General features: G+C 43.9%; 2 protein-coding genes and 1 non-coding gene across 3 annotated transcripts; 2 read left to right on the top strand and 1 right to left on the bottom strand.

Annotated features, from left to right (window-relative positions):
* Window positions 1-729: 729 nt before the first annotated feature.
* On the top strand, window positions 730-3951 carry LOC122429724 (olfactory receptor 2H1-like). Its single transcript, XM_043450310.1, has one exon. It carries the CDS (start codon window positions 941-943, stop codon window positions 1877-1879), a length of 939 nt encoding a protein of 312 aa, XP_043306245.1. The 5' UTR covers window positions 730-940; the 3' UTR covers window positions 1880-3951.
* Window positions 3952-5361: 1410 nt separating this feature from the next.
* On the bottom strand, window positions 5362-5467 carry LOC122430194. Its single transcript, XR_006266274.1, has one exon. It is a non-coding gene; the product is annotated as a U6 spliceosomal RNA (small nuclear RNA).
* A 746-nt stretch (window positions 5468-6213) lies between these two features.
* On the top strand, window positions 6214-9756 carry LOC122429723 (olfactory receptor 2H1). The gene has a single exon (XM_043450309.1). The coding sequence runs from the start codon at window positions 8270-8272 to the stop codon at window positions 9221-9223; it is 954 nt and encodes a 317-aa protein (XP_043306244.1). The 5' UTR covers window positions 6214-8269; the 3' UTR covers window positions 9224-9756.
* Window positions 9757-20370: the final 10614 nt, after the last annotated feature.

Raw genomic sequence — 20370 nt, 5'->3', positions numbered from 1 at the left:
AGCTGTGACATGTAGAATCTAATTCCCTGACCAGGGATCGAATCTGGGCCTCCTGCATTAGGAGCTCAAAATCTTAGCCACTGACCACCAGGGAAGTCCTCTGGTTTTTTACTTATAGAAAGACCACCAGGGTTTTTTACTTATAGAAAACACTCTTGTACTTAGTTTAATAAATCACAATTTTTTTAAATATTTGTGCCAGTTCTGACATGTATGTGGGATGTGGTTCCCTGATCAGGGATCAAACCCTAGCCCCCTGTATTGGGAGCTCGGTGTCTTAGCCACTGGACCACCAGGGAAGTCCCAATCACAATTTTTTCATGGGACAGTATAACCTAGTTAATAGCTCTGTGGTGGGGTCACTTCATACAGAGAAGAAATGTCCTTAATTCATATATTTTGCCTTTGGTGGCTCTCCTAAAAATGAGAGTAAAGGGAATAAAACATGAGTGATCCAATTTATTATCCAAAGTAGGAAGTACTGCATAGATACTCTCAGGAAGGAAACTAGTAAAAATGATTCCTTTGGTAATGATTTCTGACATAAGGGAATATCAAAACTACCACAGTCCTCAGAACAAAATAGGCATTCAGTAAATGATTGTTGAATTAAGGAAAACAAATTAATTATTCCATATTTCACATCAGTTTATTTTGCCTTCACTCAGTAAGTCTGAGATACCAGTGTGAGTTTTCATCTGTCTTCTGCACATTCATAGCTTCCTCACTCTCACTGGACCACATTTGACCAGGAGGAGCAGGGGAAGAGAAGGAGCTGCTGGACAGTGATGTGCTGGGAAAGAGGCTGAGTGAGTGACAACAGAAGAGAAATGTCCACCCGGTATGACCTGACAAGCACCCAGGGTGAGTTATTATAAGACAGGTGGGAACACACAGCTCAGACAGCCCTCATCCCTCTAGGTCTGGACAGGAACAGGCCATGGTCAACCACAGCTCCCCAGTGGACTTTCTCCTTCTGGGCTTCTCTGAACACCCAGGGCTTGAAAGAATCCTCTTCGTGGTTGTCTTGATCTCTTACCTCCTGACTCTGGTGGGCAACACACTCATCATCCTGCTGTCCGTGCTGGACCCCAGGCTCCACTGCCCGATGTACTTTTTCCTCTCCAACCTCTCCTTCCTGGACCTCAGCGTCACCACAAGCTGTGTCCCGCAGATGCTGGTCCACCTCTGGGGCCCAAGGAAGACCATCAGCTTACTTGGCTGCTCTGTCCAGCTCTTCATCTTCCTGTTCCTGGGGACCACGGAGTGTGTCCTCCTGACCGTGATGGCCTTTGACCGCTACGTGGCTGTCTGCCAGCCCCTCCACTATGCCACCATCATCCACCCCCGCCTGTGCCGGCAGCTGGCAGCCGTAGCCTGGGTAATGGGTCTGGTCCAATCGGCAGTCCAGACACCACCGACCCTCCGCCTGCCCTTCTGCCCACATCGGCAGATAGATGACTTTGTGTGTGAAGTCCCTTCTCTAATTCAACTGTCCTGTGGAGACACCACCTACAATGAGATCCAGTTAGCTGTGTCCAGTGTCATCTTCCTGGTCATGCCACTTACCCTCATCCTTATCTCTTACGGTGCCGTTGCCCGGGCAGTGCTGAGGATTAACTCTGCCATAGCATGGAGGAAGGCTCTGGGGACCTGCTCCTCCCATCTCATTGTGGTCACTCTTTTCTACAGTTTAGTCATTGCTGTCTACCTCCAGCCCAAAAATCCCTACGCCCAGAAGAGGGGCAAGTTCTTTGGTCTCTTCTACACAGTGGGCACTCCTTTACTTAATCCCCTCATATACACCCTGAGGAACAAGGAGGTAAAGAGGGCGCTCAGGAGGTTGCTGGGGAAAGACAGGGACTCCAGGGAGAACTAAAGGTGAGCTGCTTGATGTGCTTTCATTGAGAGGATATTCTTTATTTTTTTTTGAACAAGTTTGACCCCTCCAGTCTACAGCCTTCCCTATACCTATCCAAGTTGCTATGGCCGGTCACAGTGTGTCTGTGTGTGTGTGTCTGTGTGTGTGTGTCTGTGTGTGTGTGTCTGTGTGTGTGTATGTTACAGGAGACATGTGTGTTGGAAAAAGGGAAACAGAGTTTAAAAAAAAAAAAGAGTAGAGAGAACTTCAAGGAGCTTTGGTATGAGTGAAATCAAGGAGAGGTCTGGGGTCTACATGTAGGCAGGAGAAAGTGTCTTTGGATGGCGGGCCTTCCCTGCTACCCCTCCCCGTGCACTTTTCCCATACTTTACAAAGGGAAGAAAACAGCCCCTGAATGCAGGGGACGGGGCCTGAAGGAAGCATGCAGCCTGGAGGACAGGTAGACAAGAACTGTTCCCCCAGGACTGTGAGTGTTCAGGGCCCCACCAGCCTGTACTTCAGACGACACTCGCACCCATCAGCTGATGCCACATGGCCTGCAGGCTCCTGCTGGGTTGCCAGGGTCTCAACAGTTGAGCAAAGCAAAGACTAAACCCCTGAGGTCTCCACTCCCAGGCAGAATATATTAATCATGTCTTTCATTTGTTATATCCTGATGCTTTGACATCTGGGGTTTTGTTGACTCTGGAGGGACTTGCCCCAAGACTAGCTCATTCCTGGACCTCCCTGATGGCACAATGGATAAGGATTCACCTGCCAGTGCAGGGGACACAGGTTCAACCCCTGGTCCTGGAAGATTCTGCATGCCTCGGAGCAATGGTGCCACAACTACCAAGCCCCTGCTCTAGAGCCTGAGAACCGCAACTAATGAAGCCTGCCGGCTCTAGAATCCTTGAGCCAAAACTAGTGAACCCCAATGCTGCAGCTTCTGAAACCCGCATGCCCTAGAGCCAGAAAGCCACAATTACTGACCCTGAGTGCTGCAACTACTGAAGCCCATGCACCTAGAGCCTGTGCTCCGCAATAAGAGAAGCCACCTCATGTGAAACCTATGCACCGGAACTAGAGAGCAGCCCCCGCCACAACTGGAGAAAGCCCTGGCACAACAGCTGCGCAGTAAACGGTCACCCTGAGAGTGGCTTTTCAAATGCAAATCAACCAACTCAGAGCTCAGACCCCAATCAACTCCTTCATCACGCTCTCACACTCCAGGCCACCATCCACTCACCCTAATCTCGCCAGGGCCAGGTTCCAGACAACTAGAAACAGCCCCTTTGGCAGAGTCCACTGAAATTATACAAACTAGCTAGTTCTCAACCTCCTTCTGTCTTGTCCACTCCTTTCTGCCGAAACCATGTGAAAGCCTCTTGCCCACAGTTCTCTGCTCCTCTCTCTTCCTGTGACCAACTTTGCTGCTTTCTAATGTGGCCCTGCACGGCCACCTGCTCTTGAAATCTATGAGTATTAAACCATCTCTTCAGAGGCCATCATTTTCCAAACTGTTGGCATACCGATTTTCATATCTGTATCTATTAATACACTATACTTTAAGACACAGAGTTTTAGAGGTGTGTCAGTTACCTCTTGCTGTCACTTACAGTAAGTCCCCCTCCCCTTACAGATTTCACAAATAGAAATCCTCACCTCCAAAGTCACTGAGTGTCATGTTGGTCCTGACTGGCCAGACCCTAGTTGACAACAGAGAACCTGCCCACTGGAGCTGGGGATTTACAGCCTGCAGCTGTTACAGGAGGAAACATGAGTTCCTTCTGGGAAAGACTAACCCAGGGGATTTCCTACCCATTGAGGGCCAGAGTTCAGAGAAATGCTGCCCTTTCAAGAGATGTGAAAACAAACCTGGGATCCTGGTCATCCCTCTTTCCTCCTCCCTTCCTGTGTGAAATTACCTCCCTCCCAGAGACAAAACAGACCTGGACTCCCTGGCTGCCTTCATTCCTGATCAAAAACATTTTTTTTCCTCAGGAGTTTTCACACATCTTTGGCTACGAATGCAGCATCAGAATGGATCCTCTTGCTCTGTGTCCTAAAAAAGTAAAATTCTCTTCAAGACAGAATATTCTCAGTTTATTTATTTTCTGCAGTTTTTGTTGCTTAGTTGCTAAGTCATGCCCAACCCTTTTGTGACCCCATGGACTGTAGTCCACCAGGCTCCTCTGTCCATGGGATTTCCCAGGCAAGAATACTGGAGTGAGTTGTCATTTCCTCCTGCAGGGGATCTTCCCTAACCAGGGATCGAACCCACATCTCCTACATTGGTTCTTTACTACTGAGCCACCTGAGAAGACCTTGTTTATTCTCTAGCAATATAAAAATAAATCAGACAAGGAGTAGAATTAGACTGTGGGAATTCTGACAGGTTAAGGAGATGGAGTAAGTAGCGCATAGGCCCATGAACCTCCCATCTTGCCCCAGGATGATGGAGTGGCCTTGACCAAATCAATCCACCCATCGAGTCCTCCATGGGGAAGATGCTTCCTTTCCTTCTAGGAGTAAAGTCTCATGAGAGAATGTGAGAAAGTGCTTTGAAAACACACTATTAACAGAATAGAAAAAATAATGCTTTAGAAATGCAAACCAAACCCAAAAATTAATTAATCAATTTTAAAAAATAAAATAAACATGGCGTCCTGGGACTTCCCTGATGGTCCCGAGATTGAGAATCCATCTTCCAAAGCAGGGGATGTGGGTTCAATCCCTGATTGGGGAATTAAGAGCCCACATGCTATGAAACCCTAAAATCACAACTAGAGAAAAGCCTGCCCATGGCAACTAAGACCTCAGGCAGAGCCAAAAAAATAAAAATGGGATCCTGAATTGATGAATCAGAGGCTTGAAAGGACTATCTGGAAGCCTGGGGGGACTCTCTGGAGGTGGTAGAAAGGAGAGATCACTTTGTTCTCCCTACTGACAGAATCGGTGGGTGACCTTTTTACCTCCCACAGCGATGACTATTGCTGGCGCATCTCCTCTTGATATCCCCCTCCCCTGCTCCCCCCACCCTCTCTACAATGACTAGTGACTAGCTAATTAACCTGAACTGTGAGGCCCCAGGGTCTTAGCAGAGTAATGAGTGCTACCTCTCTGTGGGATGGGAGTCCTGGGACCCTTCCCTGCACCACCACACAGTGTCAATCCTTAACCTCCCTCGCCATTAAAACAGGCTAACAGCTCCTCTAGACAGAGGGAGAAGATTGTTCGCAAGGAGCTCCACAGCATAGGTAACTCTGACCTCCACTCCATTGGCCTCACCTTCCCTCCAGAGATATTCAGGGCTATGGTTGGGGCACAGTCTCTGCAACCCACTGCGTGAGTGTGTGCTAAGTCACTTCAGTCACGTCTGACTCTTTGTGACCCCATGGACTGTAGCCGGCCAGGCTCCTCTGTTCATGGGATTCTCCAGGCAAAAATACTGGAGTGGGTTCTACAACTCACTACTTAGTTTCAAATATCAGCTTACTAACTACATTGTCTGGGTAAAGTTATTTAAACATTCTTGAGCAGGGGCCATGCTAATCTTCTCTGTATCATTCTAATTTTAGTATATGTGCTGCCCAGAGGGAGCACAAGCTATTTAAATATTCTTAGTTTCAGTTTTCTCATCTTCCTTAGCGACTAAACCACCACCACTACCGCCAAAAGGAAGATAACACAGAGAACTGTGGTAAGGACAATCAGCGATGTGCCGGCAAAGGTTTAACAACCAGCTTGGCTGTGGGGGAGACGGAGCCCTGTCTTAAAGTGTTTAAATTGAAGTGTTGCCAGTTTCCATTATGTAAATATTTCTGCCATTCAAGCTACCAATAGTTTAACATGTGTTTCACAAAATTCCTGAAAATTAAACAATCAAGAGCTAGTATGAGTCAACTGCAACACATCACAGGTACATACGCTTAGAAAAGTGCCTAGCAATAAGTATTAGCAATCTGTATTGTGATCAGAGACCTACTGCCCATTCAAGGATGTCCATTCCTCTTTACTTTAGGTTTTCCCCTCGATGTCCAAAAGAAGGCTAGGCACCAGTTAAGAGTTTTGTCATCATTGGCAGCAGAAGAGATTTTTATGTGATTGAGGGTAAATAAAAAGCTTGTTCTCCTCCTTTGAGGCATGAGTTTTCATGTTTCACATGTCTTCAACAGCTTCAAACTAAAACAGGGACTAGAATCCCGGCCCCAAAACTAACTGGCTGGTTGACCTTAGCCAAGTTACTTAACCTCTCTGAAACTGTCCCTTTCTTGGTAAATTTGGGTTAATAACATCATATTGCAGCGTTACTATGAGAACCAGGTGTTCAAAGAGTTGACCGGCACCAAGCTTGACTCATAGGAAGTATTTAATAAATGTTGTGACTAATAGCTAAAGCAGGTACTGATCATTGGATTATTTAAAACTCCTTTTAGTGGACCCTCCAACCCCTGCCCTGGCTCCTAGCACAAGGCTGGTACTTTTGGGGTACAAAAACTGTATCAATGCATAAGCTGAAGAATGAATGTGTCAGAGGGAAAGGGACTAGGAGAAAGATGCTAAATGAAAATAAAAGTTGAAAAGACAGATCAAAGGAGAGAAAAAGAAGAGACTCACTAAGAAAGATCTCACTTAAAGAGACTCAGGAATAAAGCAGAGGAAGAAAGGGAGTGAAATGGCAAAAGAATGAGAAAGTTAGAAGTGCAAAAAAAAGATTAGGATGATAGCTGGTGAATTAATCTTAAAAAATAGTTGGTTATTGATTAAGGGTACAAGGGCTTTTATAGTAAATAAAATAAAGGAGGTGATGACTGCTTAAGGGGCCTGGGATTTCTTTTTTGGGAGATGAAACATTCTGGAACTGATAATGCTGGTTGCACAATTTATGAATATACGAAAAACCATTAGGTTATACACTTTAAAAGGGTGAATTTATGATGTGTAAAATATATCTTCAAAAAAGAAAACAAAGTCACAATTTAAAATTCAAAATGTTAAAAACAAATTCAAAATGGTGGTTACACTTTCAGGAACGGGCAATTGAGCAGTCAGGGAGGGGCCCCTAGGAGCTTCTAAGATACTTGAGACGTTGGTTCAGTCCAGGTTGGCACGTATACCAGGGTTGACTTTATTACTCTTTAGACTATAGAGATATGCTTTGCTTACACTTTCATTTGAGCATATAACAATCTGAAAGTACTTTTAAATATATCCTATAAAGGAGAAAAGAACTATGGAAGAAAAAGAAAGAACAAACCAAGAAAGATACAAAAGCAGAACTTTCTGGCAAGAAGGGGATACAATAGAGCTTAAACACGGATGGAGATCTTGTGATGGGAGATGTTCAGGCCACCCTAGAGCTTCAGGGGCACTTTTGTCACCTGCCACCATCCCCCAGCGGCCTTCTGAAGGTCTTGTAAGACCAGAGAACCCTGAGTCCTTGTCTCTGAACTGCCAGAGTGGCTGCAGCCTCCACCCCATTCCTGAGCTGATCTTCTATACCCCAGTACTTCCCTATTTATTTTTTTTAATCCAGTTACCTCCTCTAGGAAGCTTTCCCAGATACACCTACCCAAGTTGGTCTGTCATCTTTCTGACTTTTCCTCTAATTCACTCAGTGTATTGGTATTCCTGACCTTTATCTTGGAGTCTTTGACAATGTTCCCGAGATCTCCTCCATAATTTTAATGTACACAGGACCACCTCGCCTCCTGCCTGTAGGCTTTCTGTGGCAGAGACTGAGCGCGTGGATCAACTCACCAACCAGGACTGCTGCTTCAGTGACTCAGGCAAGCAAACTTAACTGTCATTAGACACAAAGGGAAAACCTGTCTCTTAGATAAACATTCTGTGTCTGATAAGCTAACATGAAAATAAACAAGCATAAAATCCATGGAGTATGAATAAGTAGCTCTAAAAATTCATCAGAACAATAGAGAAATGATCAAATCTAAAGACTTCATTTACAATCAGAAAATGTATTCAAAGTATATACCTTGCTATTTCTTCCAAAAAATACATAAGGAAAAAGACAACACTTAGAATAGTGCTCTGAAAATAGCAGCACTCCATAAATGCACGTTGGGTGAATTAATTAATCCATGCTTTACACCAGCCCTCTTTAAACTGAACCAGTGAATCTGAGACCAATGTGAAGCTCCATCTATCTTCTGCACTTTCATAGCTTCCTCACTCTCACTGGACCACATTTGACCAGGAGGAGCAGGGGAAGAGAAGGAGCTGCTGGATGGTGATGTGCTGGGAAAGAGGCTGAGTGAGTGACAACAGAAGAGAAATGTCCACCCGGTATGACCTGACAAGCACCCAGGGTGAGTTATTATAAGACAGGTGGGAACACACAGCTCAGACAGCCCTCATCCCTCTAGGTCTGGACAGGAACAGGCCATGGTCAACCACAGCTCCCCAGTGGACTTTCTCCTTCTGGGCTTCTCTGAACACCCAGGGCTTGAAAGAATCCTCTTCGTGGTTGTCTTGATCTCTTACCTCCTGACTCTGGTGGGCAACACACTCATCATCCTGCTGTCCGTGCTGGACCCCAGGCTCCACTCCCCGATGTACTTTTTCCTCTCCAACCTCTCCTTCCTAGACCTCTGCTTCACCACAAGCTGTGTCCCACAAATGCTGATCCACCTCTGGGGCCCAAGGAAGACCATCAGCTTCCTTGGCTGCTCTGTCCAGCTCTTCATCTTCCTGTTCCTGGGGACCACGGAGTGTGTCCTCCTGACCGTGATGGCCTTTGACCGCTACGTGGCTGTCTGCCAGCCCCTCCACTATGCCACCATCATCCACCCCCGCCTGTGCCGGCAGCTGGCGGCCGTGGCCTGGGTCGTTGGGCTGGTGGAGTCAGTGGTCCAGACACCACCAACCCTTCGTCTGCCTTTCTGCGGCCACCAGCAAGTGGATGACTTTGTGTGCGAGGTCCCAGCTCTAATTCGCCTCTCCTGTGGAGACACCACCTACAATGAGATCCAGATGGCTGTTGCCAGTGTCTTCATCTTGGTTGTGCCTCTCAGCCTCATCCTGGTTTCTTACGGTGCCATTGCCCGGGCAGTGCTGAGGATTAACACTGCCGTAGCATGGAGGAAGGCTCTGGGGACCTGCTCCTCCCATCTCATCGTGGTCACTCTTTTCTACAGCTCGGTCATTGCTGTCTACCTCCAGCCCAAAAATCCCTACGCCCAGAAGAGGGGCAAGTTCTTTGGTCTCTTCTATGCAGTGGGCACTCCTTTACTTAATCCCCTCATATACACCCTGAGGAACAAGGAGGTAAAGAGGGCACTAAGGAGGTTGCTGGGGAAAGACAGGGACTCCAGGGAAAGCCGAGGGACAGCTGCCTGATGTGCTGGAAAAGCAAGAACAGCTTCTCAGTAGTTTTGTCAGGAAGTCTGTGTCCACACAACTCTGCTCTCCTCACACCCATCATACCACAGAAATGGATGGCAGCCCCCTCTGTGTGCGTGGAAGTGTGAGTGTGGATGTGTGACACAGAGAGATGCCTCAGAGATGGATGACAGCCCCTGTGTGTGCGTGCACACAAGTGTGAGTGTGTATGTGCGACACAGAGACACACAAAGAGAGAGAAACAAAAACTGAAAATGTGTTAAGTGGAGTTATGTATATGAAGCGTATGAATCAAATTTAATATTTTCCCTATTTTGTGAATGTTGATCTCCCCAACTTTATCATTTCCATTTCTAACTCACCTCCTTGTCACATTGTCACTATCTCTTCACCTCCACTTCTAATTTCTGCTGTAGTTTCTTTAGTTCTCTCTTAAGTTTTTTCCACTTCCCCGAGCTGGTTTTAGAAAAGGCAGAGGAACCAAAGATCAAATTGCCAACATCCAATGGATCATCGAAAAAGCAAGAGAGTTCCAGAAAAACATCTGTTTCTGCTTTATTGACTATGCCAAAGCCTTTGACTGTGTGGATCACAATAAACTGAGGAAAATTCTGAAAGAGATGGGAATACCAGACCACCTGACCTGCCTCTTGAGAAACCTATATGCAGGTCAGGAAGCAACAGTTAGAACTGGACATGGAACAGCAAACTGGTTCCAGATAGAAAAAGGAGTCTGTCAAGGCTATATATTGTCACCCTGCTTATTTAACTTATATGCAGAGTATATCATGAGAAACACTGGGCTGGAAGAAGCACAAGCTGGAATCAAGATTGCTGGGAGAAATATCAATAACCTCAGATATGCAGATGACACCACCCTTATGGCAGAAAGTAAAGAGAAACTAAAAAACCTCTTGATGAAAGTGAAAGAGGAGAGTGAAAAAGTTGGCTTAAAGCTCAACATTCAGAAAACTAAGATCATGGCATCTGGTTCCATAACTTCATGGGAAATAGATGGGGAAACAGTGGAAACAGTGTCAGACTTTATTTTGGGGGGGCTCCAAAATCACTGCAGATGGTGATTGCAGCCATGAAATTAAAAGATGCTTACTCCTTGGAAGGAAAGTTATGACCAACCTAGATAGCATATTAAAAAGCAGAGACATTACTTTGCCAACAAAGGTCTGTCTAGTCAAGGCTATGGTTTTCCCAGTGGTCATGTATGGATGTGAGAGTTGGACTGTGATGAAAGCTGAGCACCAAAAAATTGATGCTTTTGAACTGTGGTGTTGGAGAAGCCTCTTGAGAGTCCCTTGGACTGCAAGGAGATCCAACCAGTCCATCCTAAAGGAGATCAGTCCTGGGTGTTCATTGGAAGGACTGATGTTGAAGTTGAAACTCCAATACTTTGGCCACCTCATGCAAAGAGCTGACTCATTGGAAAAGACCCTGATGCTGGGAGGGATTGGGGGCAGGAGGAGAAGGGGACAACAGAGGATGAGATGGCTGGATGACATCACCGACTCGGTGAACTTGAGTTTGGGTAAACTCCAGGAGTTGGTGATGGACAGGGAGGCCTGGTGTGCTGCGGTTCATGGGGTCGCAAAGATCGGACACAACTGAGCGACTGAACTGAACTGAACTGATGTGTCTATTTTGCTATCTCATTCTATTTTACCCCCACATGACAGCAAGGAGATAGGGAGATGAAGCCCAGGGAGTTCCGAGACTCACCCAAGGACACACAGTGTTAGGACTAAATCCCAGGTTCCACGAGTTCCATCAGGCAGCTTCACAATTCCAGGCAGTTGTTTTCATACCAGCATCAAACATTTCCATATACTTGGGCTGGAAGTCAGAACAGAGGCTTAGGAGAAACCTTAGTTTCTTCAGTTCTGCTGTTTCCTCTTCTCTGGCACCCACAGATGACAGACCAACCTCTAAGACAGAGAGGGAGACATCAAAATATTTATGCTGGTGGAACAGTTTTGACAAGGAAGGATTGGTGCCATCTAATGGATCTTCCCTGTAGCCCAAACAGTAAAGAATCTGCCTATAATGCAGGAGACCCGGGTTCTATCCTTGGGTTGGGAAGATCCTCTGGAGAAGGGAATGGCAAACCACTCCAGTATTCTTGCCCGGAGAATCCCATGAAAAGAAGAGCCTGGCGGGCTAGTTCATGGGTCTCAAAAAGTCAGACACGACTAAGTGACTAACACTACTAATGGCAATATGTGGTATTACGTCTGGCATCTCAGACTCCTGACCTAAGACCTGTCCAGGGTCATCAGTCCTTTATTCTTGCTCAGAAAGATGATAATTATCATATTGTTATTATTAAGTATTTAAATAGTATGATATCCCAGGTACCATTTAAAGTAGTTTACACACATTAGCTCTTTTAATCTCTATTACAGTACTATGAAACATGTAATATCCTTTATCAGATGCAGAAGCTAAGACCCAAAATTTAGTAGCAGCTTAACAATGTCAGAGATGTGGACCCAAGAGGACTCGGTTGAGTTTTCATGATCTTCATCCTGCAGTTGGATACAAATAGTGTCTCCCCAGTCCAGGTGAGAATTCTTAAGCTCTCAGTAAACTTTGAGGAAATTGGGGACTTCTCTGACCATGCTCCTAGTGTAGAACACCTGGGTTCCATCCCTGATCAGAGAACTAGACCCCACATGCCCTAAGTATTCCCATGCTATAACTAAAAGATCTTGTATGCTGCAACTGAGACCCAGTGCAACCATAAGTATTTTTTTTTAACTTTGAGGAAATCATCCCAGTCTAAAAAGTGTTTGCTCCCCTGGAATAAGAGTTTATAACACGCTCCAAAGTATCCCAAGAAACAATAGCCTGCCTGGAGGAAGTTTTGGTACATGGTGTGTGTTCCTCAGTTCCTGCACTGGATTTCAGAGTCCTAGAAGCAAGGACCAGGAAGTTGCAGAAAGTTGGTCCCTAATTAGTTCTATAAAAGAATGAGTGAGTGAATGTCTCTGAAGAACGTGTAAAGGGTTCTGGAGTCCTCATCTCACAGATACCATGTCCCAGCTTTCCCATGGCAATGACAGCAATACCAAATTCTCTCAGGTACGTGCTGATAAAATAAGAAAATGGAAAAGCCTGGGTTTGGTGGCTCAGATGGTAAAGAATCCACCTGCAATGTGGAGCCCAGGTTCAATCCCTGGATCGGGAAGATCCCCTGGAGAAGGGAATGGCACTCCAGTATTCTTTTTTTTTTTTTCCAGTATTCTTGCCTGGAGAATTTCATGGATGGAGGAGTCTGGCAGGCTCCAGTCCATGGGGTCACAAAGAGTCGGGCACAACTTAGTGACTAACACTTCCACCTCCATTCCAGTCCCAACACAAAACAGCTTTGATTTAACATTTACTCTGGCATCAGCAAACAACAGCAGCATTAACTCTATTTTAATCCTAATCCTCATTTCAGCCATCCATGAACTAACCTTGTCTCCTTGGCCTCCTTACTAGCCTTATCATAATTTCAATGTAGATCTCCCATTTTGTTTATTAATTCTAATCTTGCCCTACAGTGAATGCTAAGCCTAATTCCACTTTTCAAACATTTGTAATACATTTTTTTCATGATTACCTATTGGGCTACACCATGAAGGTTCTCAAGCCCTGTAAACACCCAGCCTTAAGTCTGAAGAAAGAGCCCAGAACAGTGACAGAGACATCAATGATTTACTGAATATCAGTTTATTGGATAGAGAAAGATCTTGGAGTGATCCCTGCACAGCATAAGGCATAGAGCAGACATTAGCTGTGGGGGTAGGGATGAGGGGAGGTTACCAGTTATAGGGGAAATTGACTTCTGGTTTGCCCGTCTATTACCAGGGAAACGAGCAGAGGAGCACACCTCTCATCAGTTCAGTTCAGTTCAGTCGCTCAGTCATGTCCAGCTCTTTGCAGCCCCATGGACTACAGCATGCAGACCTCCCTGTCCATCACCAACTCCTGGAGTTTACTCAAACTCATGTCCATTGAGTTGGTGATGCCATCCAACCATCTCATCCTCTGTCATCCCCTTCTCCTCCCACTTTCAGTCTTTCTCAGATTGGCTGTAGTTACCATCTGCAGTGAGTTTGGAGCCCCCAAAAATAAAGGCTGTCACTGTTTCCACTGTTTCCCCATCTATTTGCCATGAAGTGATGGGACCAGATGCCATGATCTTAGTTTTCTGAATGTTGAGCTTTAAGCCAACTTTTTCACTCTCCTCTTACACTTTCATCAAGAGGTTTTTTAGTTTCTCTTTACTTTCTGCCATAAGGGTGGTGTCATCTGCCCATCTGAGGTTATTGATTTTTCTCCTGACAAACTTGATTCCAGCGTGTGCTTCATCCAGCCTGGCATTTTGCATGATGTACTCTGCATATTAAAGCAGGGTGACAATATACAACCTTGACATACTCCTTTCCTGATTCGGAACCATTCTGTTATTCTATGTCCAGTTCTAACTGTTGCTTCTTGACCTGCATACAGATTTCTCAGGAGGCAGGTTAACCCCTCCATTACGTCAGTCAAGGATCAGATGTTTTTCTCTGATAAACTAGCATAGTGAAACTGTTCTGACCTGACCCAAAGATAAGAACAATCACTGCCGGAGCCTGGGGCCAGCACGGAGATAGTTACTGATTAAGCTCTATGACTAAGGGGGGGAAGGTCAGTCCTGTGAGTAGGGAGAGGTAAGGCAGGAACTGGTCAGCAGGAGTGAACAGAGAGAGCAAAAGAGCATCCATCTTGAGTGGCCTGACCATATACCAGCTCCATCTTCTTTCTCTTAGTGGAACCAGAAAACCTCTACTCTTCTTGCCTGTTTATCAACTTCCTCTGCCCAGAGGCCCTAATGTTCCTATACAAGAAAGTCCTTTCTAGACAGACTGTAGGGGAAATACAATAGAGAATTAAATGAAGCTGTGTAAACAATATGTTTTCATGAAACCTGATTTGTTGAATAAATGGTTTAACAGAGGCTTTAGGACTAACATTCCGAATGCACTCAGTCTGTGTGGACACTTATCTATTAGATACTCCACCACGAGATCACTCAATCACAATCTCAAAGTGTCTGAAGCAGATCGAGATGGTCAGAGACACAATTCCAACATAAATAGCCACTACACAACTGAGTTTGGGGCAAGTACGAGGCCAAAGGCATAGAGAATGAAAGAATAAAGTGTACGAGTGTGTGTGTGTGGGTAGTGTGGGTATCAGAGAATTCTTCCAAGAGGTTTGAAACACAGCAGAGGAATCAATATTAATATGAAATATTTACCAATTCACTGTGTGGAAATGAGCTAATGTATGTTGTGCATTAAGATAGGAAGAGTTCTGGCCAACTCTTTTATCTTAAAATGTAAATTATGGGAGTGGGTCTGGTGAGGTCTTTGCAACCTCCAGACATTCTTTGGATTCATTGGAGAGTATATAACTCCATTGCTAACACTAGCAAAGGGGTACTCTTTTGCCCCCTTCTGATGCCTATGTCAGAAGCTTTCTCTATCTCCTTTATACTTTAATAAAACTTTATCTGATGCCTATGTCAGAAGCTTTCTCTATCTCCTTTATACTTTAATAAAATTTTATCTGATGCCTATGTCAGAAGCTTTCTCTATCTCCTTTATACTTTAATAAAACTTTATTACACACAAAAAAGAAAAGAAAGATAGGAAGAGTTACACTGGGGAATCAAATGATTAAGGGAAAAATGTAGGTTATGTTAGAAACATATAGAGGGGCTTCCCCGATGATTCAGCAGGTAAAGAATCTGCCTGCAATGAAGGAGATACAGGTTCAATCCCTGGGTCGGGAAGATCCCCTGGAGGAGGAAATGGCAACCCACTCTAGTATTCTTGCCTGGAAAATCCCATGAAGAGAGGAGCTTACAGTCCACAGGGTCACAAAGAGTTGGATACCACTTAGTAGAGCAGAGAGAGAGAAACATATAGAAGCTACTGAATTGGATACAAATGGAAACATTTGTACAGATAATTAAAAATCAGAAGATCTACACCCTCTGAGTGTATGTAATATGACACATAAGTTGGCAGCATGTAAGGGACATTATTCAAGAACCTCAAGATATAATCACCAGTTCACTTCTGAAGGGCTCACTGAACCATGAAAAGTCAGGGCTCATGATTTTTTGGGAACCCTGGGTGTTCAGAGAAGCCCAGAAGGAGGAAGTTCACCAGCGAGCTGTGGTTAACCATGGCCTATTCCTGTCCAGACCTAGAGGCCTTTTCCTGAGGGCTGTCTGAACGTGTGTTCTCACCTGTTTTATAATAGCTCACCCTGGGTTCTTGTCAGGTCATACCTGGTGGACGTTCTCTTCTGTTGTCACTCACTCAGCCTCTTTCCCAGCACAGCACCATCCAGCAGCTCCTTCTCTTCCCCTGTTCCTCCTGGTCAAATGTGGTCCAGTGGGAGTGAGGAAGCCATGAACGTGCAGAAAACACATGGAGCCTCACAATGGAATCTCAGACTCACCAAGTGAAGACAAAAGAAACTAATGTAAAATATGGATTAATGAATTAGTTTTCATTAATTCAGCAATCAGTTATTAAGCACCTATTTTGTTGAATACTGCACTATTTCTCAATATTCTGTTATGTATCCAGACGGTATTAACAAAGCAATACTTTTGACTGAATTTCTCTTTCATAAATATGTAGTTTGGGGGTGGGGGAGTGTCCTTTTGCAGTTTCCTCTTTCCTGGGTTTTCTCCTTAATTTCCTGATAGAATAACTCTCTTTTTTCAAGGGTCAAATGTCCTCTAGCTTCTCCTTGCTTTTGATCATGCCCACTGACTTTATGTGAAGTTGTTTTTTATATATTTTTTATTTTCAGAGAATTTATAATTATTATTGACAGGAGAGGTAATCTAATGCAGGCTGTTCTCTTCGTTGTAAATTTTCAGATTCTTTTATTTTATTCTCTCTGTGTTGGACTACAGGGTAAGAAGCACAAATTCAAGAATCTCAAGTTTTTATTTTTTTTTTTTTGAATCTCAAGTTTTGAAGAGCCATTTAGGACATTGTTTAATCTTCATTTGATGCACCAAAATCCCCTTACAACTCATCATTTTTTTAATCATCTGAGGTCATTTTTTCCCATTCTTTTTTTTTTTTAGTTCCTTATTGATAAATGTTGTTTCTATTTTTAATTACAAATAATACCACATGACTATATACTTGCATTGACATATATTTTATTTAATACATATGAGTATATTAATAGAATAAATTCCTGAAGTGGAATTGTTGGATTTAGGATATGTATATGAGTTTTTTAAAAACTTATAATTTTGTCACCAACTTTGGTATCACAAATGAATATATGTAATATATGCAAACTCTAAAGCATAATTTTGTCATAATCAACACTCACGGTTTTCAAATTTTTATGACAGCTTAAATGCACACATATATGGTCCAAACACTGATTATTCAGTTTTGCTTATGTTTATTTCCCTTTAGAACCATTTATGTTTTAGGTCATAATACTGAGTGAGTGAGTGAATGAAAGTCACTGAATAGTGTCCAACTCTTTGCAATCTCATGGACTATACGCTCAATGGAATTCTCCAGGCAAATACTGGAGAGGGTAGCCTTTCCCTTCTCCAGGGGATCTTCCCAACCCAGGGATCAAACCAAGGTCTCCTACATTGCTGGCAGATTTCTTTACCAGCTGAGCCACCAGGGAAGCCCAGGTTATAACATTATTGTACCTTTAATAAAGTTAATCTCTTAATTAATTTATGTTAATCTCTGAATTAATTAATAAGGTAACACACATTATGGAGAAGGAAATGGCAGCCCACTCCAGTGTTCATGCCTGGAGAATCTCATAAACAGAAGAGTCTGGCAGGCTACAGTCCATGGAGTCACAAAGAGTTGAACACAACTGAGCGACTAACACAAACATACATTAGTTATATTCAATACATTGTGTCACCAAACATTAAGTTCCCAAAGTTAAACTTTAGACTCTAAATATAACAGGATAGGCTATCAGAGGGTTCTTAAATGCCTATTCCCTGTTGAAAATCTTTAAGTAACTCCTATCAGCATTTAGATTGGGCTTCATTTATTTAAAAAACAAATATACTCTGAATTTCAAAGTAATTTATCTCTTTCTCTGTCTCTCTGTGTAGTTTTGCTTGAAGAGTTATGAAGAGTATCATACTTTCTGTAGTCTCTTTGGCCTTGTTTTCTTTCACTCAATTGGTATGTGGCGTGTCCATCCGTATCGTTGCTTGCAGGTATAATTCAGCCATGTTTATTGCTGATGCTGTTCTATAGTTCAGTTATCTATTTCCCTATTACTGAAAAATATTTGGGTTGTTTTAGTTTGGCATGTCCATTTTGGAGTTTGGCAGATATTTTCCAAATGGTCCTTCTTGAGAGTGGATGGACTTTCCCCCTAACCATCATTATATAAGAATTTACAGGTATATTTTGATTGAGTTTGCTTGGCATTTCTGAAGCAATATTCCTGATCCCAGTTTTACAACCTCTTTCACGGGCATTTATGAAAGCTATGGGAAGGAAGCATCTGCTCCAGGGCATCCCAGTGGGGACAGTGACGAACACTAGATCACCCAGCCAGCTAGGACCAAGCTGGGAGGCTCTGGATGTCTGAGATACTTGTTTTAAAACCTGCCAAAATCTCCACAGCATGATCTTTGACCTTGGCTGGTTTTCCGGATTTGTTAGAGGAGCAAAAGAAAAGAGATTTTTATTTGCCTCTGAAAAAGTTTAATTGTGACAGATGGAAAAAAAGTCAGATGGACGCTGCGGTAAAAAGCGAAGAGGAGTCAGTTCCCAAGAAAAACCTGTGGTCAGCAAAAGGACATTGGGACATTTAGGATAGCCCTCTCCCTGGACTTGGGCTGGGAGGGAATTTCACATAAGAACGGAAGAGGGAAAAGAGAGCTCCAAGTCCGGATTTGTTATTCTCCTTCCTTGAAAGATCACTGTTTCCCAGAATCCAGATCCTGTCTAAGCAGGAAATCCCCAGCTGCAATGGGCAGTGTCTTTACTGCTCTGTGGAATTGCCTTGCAGTGTTGTCTTTTTCCACTCATAGTCCTGAGAAAGCAGTTCTCCTCTACCTTTGCACCAGGGTGCAGCCTTCCTCCAGACTTTGAGTCCTGCACTCACGGACTCTGTTCCCTTCTGCCCAGTGGAGGCGCATATGTTGTTCCAGGTAGGGTCCACCACCCAGGGATGCTTCTACCTACGAATAGACCCCCCTCCGCCAAACCCTTCTTGCTCTCATTCATCCTAAGGCTCCTTGCATCCTCGGCTTTCCTTTATCTTTCTATTCCTACCCTCAACCTGTATCTTTGCTGTAATAAAAAAGCACACACGTGTACACAAGCCTCACTTTTCTTTCCACTGAAAGAGGAAAAGGAGAAGACAAGGAGTGTAGAAATAGAGGTTTGTATTTGAACCCTTGCTTACCAGCTACTACTAATAGGACTCTTACTTATCAACAAAATTACTAATACTTACCTTACTAGAATGCTAAAATTTTAATGAGGTACCATTTAATAATACCTGTGCAGTTTCTGAAATATAATGATACTCACTAAATGTTATTTCTCACTTTTTATTCACTTATTTATCCATTTAATAATTCATTCATGCATTTACTGAATAGTTATTATTTAGTGTGCCAGACAGCATGCCTGAGGAGTGCTAAACATCCAAGACAATTAAGACACAATTATGAAGGACTTCCCTGGTGGTCCAGACATTAAAATGCCTCACTTCCAATGCAGGAGGCACAGGTTCAACCCCTGGTCAGGGAACTATGATCCCATAAGCTACATGGCACAGCCAAAAAAGAGACACAATTATGACCTCCTAGACTCCTACTGTTGAGTGAGGGTAAAGCACAAGTAAGCAGATGAACTTATGGCTGAGAAATGGCCTCTGAGAGGTTTGCAGAGGAAGTATAGAAGAACAGAAGATGGTATGTAACCCTGAACAGGATGGAAGAAAGTCAGGGAGGTTTTCCTGGAGGAGATGCTGCTTACCTTGCATATTATTGTAAATCCACAGTGTTGGGAATACAGTGGATGGAAAGTCATGCTCAGTGACCCAGTGACAGAGAGACCTTGGCATGTTCAAAACATGCAGGGAGTCCAGGGAACCATGCACGAAAGCAGCTAGACCTACAGATCTGCAGCTCAGGGCCGGCTGAGGGCACAGATCTGAGGGGTATCCACAGACAAATATCATCCCTGGGAAATGTCATTCCTGGGCTCTCCCACCAGGAGATTCTGACTAAGGTTCCCTGCTTCCCCAGAGAATGCAGAGGTTGGCACCAAGATGGTGTAGGCTAGACTTCCCTGGAGGTCCAATGGCTAAGACTCCACTCTCCCACTGCAGAGGGGCATGGGTTCAATCCCTGGTCCAGAGAACTAAGATCCTGTATGCCTCGGGGTGAGAGAAAGTTTATGAGAAGAGAGAGATTTAATTATAAGAAGTTTTAACCATCTACTCTCCCTGTTCTCTTTCCAGAAATGACATGAAGACCTAAGGTACAAATAAAATTTGAAAACTGAGAACACTTCCTTCAAGTCTGCTTTGTGCAGTTTTCCCTTTCTCTCTCCAGACCCATCCCCTATCCTTGTCCTACTGCAGGGGTCTCACTTTCTCTGTCACCCTCAACCTGATCAGGCATTTTCTGCTTGGCCACTGGTGATGTTTCAGAGTCCCCATATCCTATTGGACAGTGGAGGAGTTAGATGTCATAATGATGTTTTCTAAATAGAGAATGTGGTGAGATATCTGAAGGGAGAATAGAAGATCAAGGTCTCCAAGCTATTCCATCAGGCATTCTTTCCCCTTCAAACACACCCTATGAGTTTAAAAAAGTATGTCTATCCCACAAAATAACTTAAACGGCAATTAGTTTTTCCAATTTTATTAACTGATAAGAGCTTCAAATAGGAGAACATAATTTATGTTAAGCTTATTGATACATTGGAATGAGCTCTTGGATCCCATTACTCTGTGTAGGCACTTGTGTAAAGCCAAGTTCTCCAGGATAGAAATCCCTGGACTAAACGGGATCATTTGATAGTTCTCAAGGTATGGTAAAT

Source organism: Cervus canadensis, chromosome 28, assembly GCF_019320065.1.
Source record: "Cervus canadensis isolate Bull #8, Minnesota chromosome 28, ASM1932006v1, whole genome shotgun sequence".
Taxonomy (NCBI): Eukaryota; Metazoa; Chordata; class Mammalia; order Artiodactyla; family Cervidae; genus Cervus; species Cervus canadensis.
Note: the sequence above shows the minus strand (reverse complement) of the source record. Positions and strands in the feature narration are given on the sequence as shown.